At 54.1% G+C, this 3173-nt stretch overlaps 1 protein-coding gene across 7 annotated transcripts in view; it reads left to right on the top strand.

The window, feature by feature from the left end:
• Positions 1 to 6: 6 nt before the first annotated feature.
• NR4A2 (nuclear receptor subfamily 4, group A, member 2) overlaps positions 7 to 3173 on the top strand; it is an 8477-nt gene continuing 5310 nt past the window's right edge. For 3 of the 7 annotated variants that reach the window (XM_014534067.1, XM_014534064.1, XM_014534070.1), the window contains exons 1-2: positions 43 to 122; positions 2434 to 3173. In XM_014534067.1, coding sequence (XP_014389553.1) covers positions 119 to 122; positions 2434 to 3173 — 744 coding nt within the window. In that variant the 5' untranslated portion in view covers positions 43 to 118. Of the gene's footprint in view, positions 123 to 1694; positions 1939 to 2433 lie in introns of all 7 variants that reach the window. The other 4 variants (XM_014534066.1, XM_014534069.1, XM_014534065.1 and 1 more) reach the window with 4 other exon arrangements.

Here is a 3173-nt window from a genome sequence, read left to right as displayed (position 1 = left end):
CGCCTAGGCTCCCTGCGCCCCTGTCGCCCACCCCTCCCCGACCCTGCCCCCGGACTCCCAGGGGGAACGACACTTCGGCCGAGTTGAATGAATGAAGAGAGACGCGGAGAACTCCTAAATGAGTAGGTGCCGTCCGTGCGGCTCGCGGTCTTTTTTTTTTTTTTAATCCTTCTTTCTTCTTTTGCACGTCTCTTCCTTCTGCCTCTCTGGTCTAGGTTCTCTGGAAGTGGGCGCCAGAGGCGCGGGACGCGAGTGGGGCGGGAGGATGGGGAGGAGGTGCGCGCAGCTACAGAGGGCATTTGTCCGAACACCGGCTTTGGCACCAGCGGGGAGTTGGCTCCCAATAGGGGCTGCCAGACTCCTGGTTGGTGGACGTGAAGGGAGACTCGCATAGTTCGGGGAGCCGTGGGCTTGTCCGCGGAAATCAATGTGCTGGAAGTTTGCTCTTAGTGCGAAACTGAGTGTGGCCTTTGGACACGGAGACTCCAAGTCCTGTGTCTACGAGGGGTCCGGACGCTACCCACCAAGTGACAGGGAGAGAGAAAGTACTGCAGTTTGTGTGTTGCTTGGGAACTGTGTCACCGTGGCTGGCCAGGGTGCCAGTGTTTCCTGGGTATTGTTGAGTAAAGAGAGGGGTGGGGAAGAGTGTCCTGTTACTAATTTGTGTGAAATTTCTGGTTTGATATATGCCGCGCTTGTGTATGTGAGTGTGTCAGAGACAGACAGACGGAGAGAATATGTAGAGAGTACAGTTATGAAGCTGTGAAGTAACGCGGTGGGTAAAATACCCAGCGCAGGCATATTTCTCAGGGGCCGTGGGGGTCGGAGTCTAATGTCTTTCCACTTTTCCTGGTTAGCCTCCTTCCCCATTGAAGCAAGATTCTGAGGGGGGGGGGGCAAGGAAAACAGAAGGTGTAGATGTTTGACTTTCTTTTTCATTGTTAATAAGATCATCTATGCTCTAGAATGCCTTCCAAGTAGGAACATCTGAAAATCACTAGGATACAAGAATGCCTTGTTCCAGCAAGCCGGCAGACCAGGGCAGGCTGTATAGGGGAGGTGTTCCGTTTGGTGTGTAGGAAAGCCCTTCTAGCAGGGGTGCCAACACCCGATAAGCAACATTGCACTCCCCCTGCAATTGACCTAAGATGCTTCTGGAAAAGTAGGGTCTGCTCTTCCCACCCCTTGGCCATTAAAGATGTTGAAAGATAAGTTTCTTGGAAAACTACGTGCCAGTTCACCTGTTTCCCCAGTCTCAGTGCTCTGTCAAAGGGACGTTCAGATTACCTTCAGGCTGCCCAGGCCTTGCTCGCTAACGTTTTATAACTCATAGGGGTGGAGGAAGAGGTTTCCTTATTTTATACTCTTGACCTCTACTTTCTTCCCCACTCCCAAAAGAAAAGCCAGTTTTACCATGGGGAAAAGAAAAAATCAGGGAAGGTTCCAATGCTGTATTTTATTAAACTCTAGTTTCCTCTTTTTGGGTCAGAATTAAACTGAAATGGAAATGACACTCCCCCACCCCCATACACCCTACCAAAGGGGCCAATTTATTACCTCCTAAGAATTAAATAAGTACATGAGATGCCTTTGATTCTCCAGAACCCTCTCTCTGCAAGGATTTACACAGTGCAACGGGTGGCATTTTCTGTTGTTTTCAGCCACCTCTGTCACACCTTCCTTTTCACTGCTAGGTTTCCAATGAAACAATCGCGGGAGGCATAGAAGGGCCTGCCCGGTGAGTCTACAGATGCTGGGCTGACTCTGTCTGGAAAGGCACCCTGAAGCTGTCTGTGTCTGTATTTCAGGGAGGCGATCTGACAGGCTGGGCTCTCCAATGCTTTTCTAAAAATCTTGGAAACTTTATCCTTCATTGCTTTACGACACTGTCCACCTTTAAGTTCCTTGAAAACGCCTGTGCCTGTAACTCGGCTGAAGGTTAGTGCAACTTGATTTCTTTCTCTCAGCCCCCCTCCCGCCCCCCAATTCCCTAAATATCAAGACCAGGGGCAATGCGATCTTCCTCAGCAGAGCCTGTAACTTAAGGTTTTCTAACCCGTCGCCTTCGGAAACAACTTTCTGCTTGTGCAGTTCAACTTCATCTCTAGGATGAGCTTGCTGAACCCGAGCTGCAGAGGGAGAGGCTCATTGGAGCTGGGTTGTCCATGAAAAGGGGTCGAGGGGGGAGGCGTTTGAAAAGAGCCGGGGAGTCCCTCCATGGCTTTCCAGCGCTGGGTCTTTATTGAATCAGCCTTTTCCGTGCCCCGCACTGTCTAGCTCCGCAGCCTTCGCGATCCCCGCCCTTCCCCTCGCGCCCCTCCGCGCTCTCTGACCGCCGCGGGCTGCCGGTGCAGCTCCAGGTGAGCCCGAGCCCGGGAGGAAGTGTTCAGTTGACCAGGCTGAGTGTACATTATTCCCCTGTTTCATTTCCAGCCATGCCTTGTGTTCAGGCGCAGTATGGGTCCTCGCCTCAAGGAGCCAGCCCCGCTTCTCAGAGCTACAGTTACCACTCTTCGGGAGAATACAGCTCCGATTTCTTAACGCCAGAGTTTGTCAAGTTTAGCATGGACCTCACCAACACTGAAATCACTGCCACCACTTCTCTCCCCAGCTTCAGTACCTTTATGGACAACTACAGCACAGGCTACGACGTCAAGCCACCTTGCTTGTACCAAACGCCCCTGCCCGGACAGCAGGCGTCCATTAAGGTAGAAGACATTCAGATGCACAGCTACCAGCAGCACAGCCACCTGCCCCCCCAGTCCGAGGAGATGATGCCGCACTCCGGGTCGGTTTACTACAAGCCCTCCTCGCCCCCGACGTCCGCCACCCCGGGCTTCCAGGTGCAGCACAGCCCGATGTGGGACGACCCGGGCTCCCTCCACAACTTCCACCAGAACTACGTGGCCACCACGCACATGATCGAGCAGAGGAAAACGCCCGTCTCCCGCCTCTCCCTCTTCTCCTTTAAGCAGTCGCCCCCCGGCACCCCTGTGTCGAGCTGCCAGATGCGCTTCGACGGGCCCCTGCACGTCCCCATGAACCCGGAGCCGGCGGGCAGCCACCACGTTGTAGACGGGCAGACCTTCGCTGTGCCCAACCCCATCCGAAAGCCCGCGTCCATGGGCTTCCCGGGCCTGCAGATCGGCCACGCGTCGCAGCTGCTCGACACG

This window comes from Myotis brandtii, unplaced genomic scaffold, assembly GCF_000412655.1.
Source record: "Myotis brandtii unplaced genomic scaffold, ASM41265v1 scaffold125, whole genome shotgun sequence".
Taxonomy (NCBI): Eukaryota; Metazoa; Chordata; class Mammalia; order Chiroptera; family Vespertilionidae; genus Myotis; species Myotis brandtii.
The sequence above is the reverse complement of the archived record's forward strand: the minus strand, read 5'-3'. Positions and strand labels throughout refer to the sequence as shown.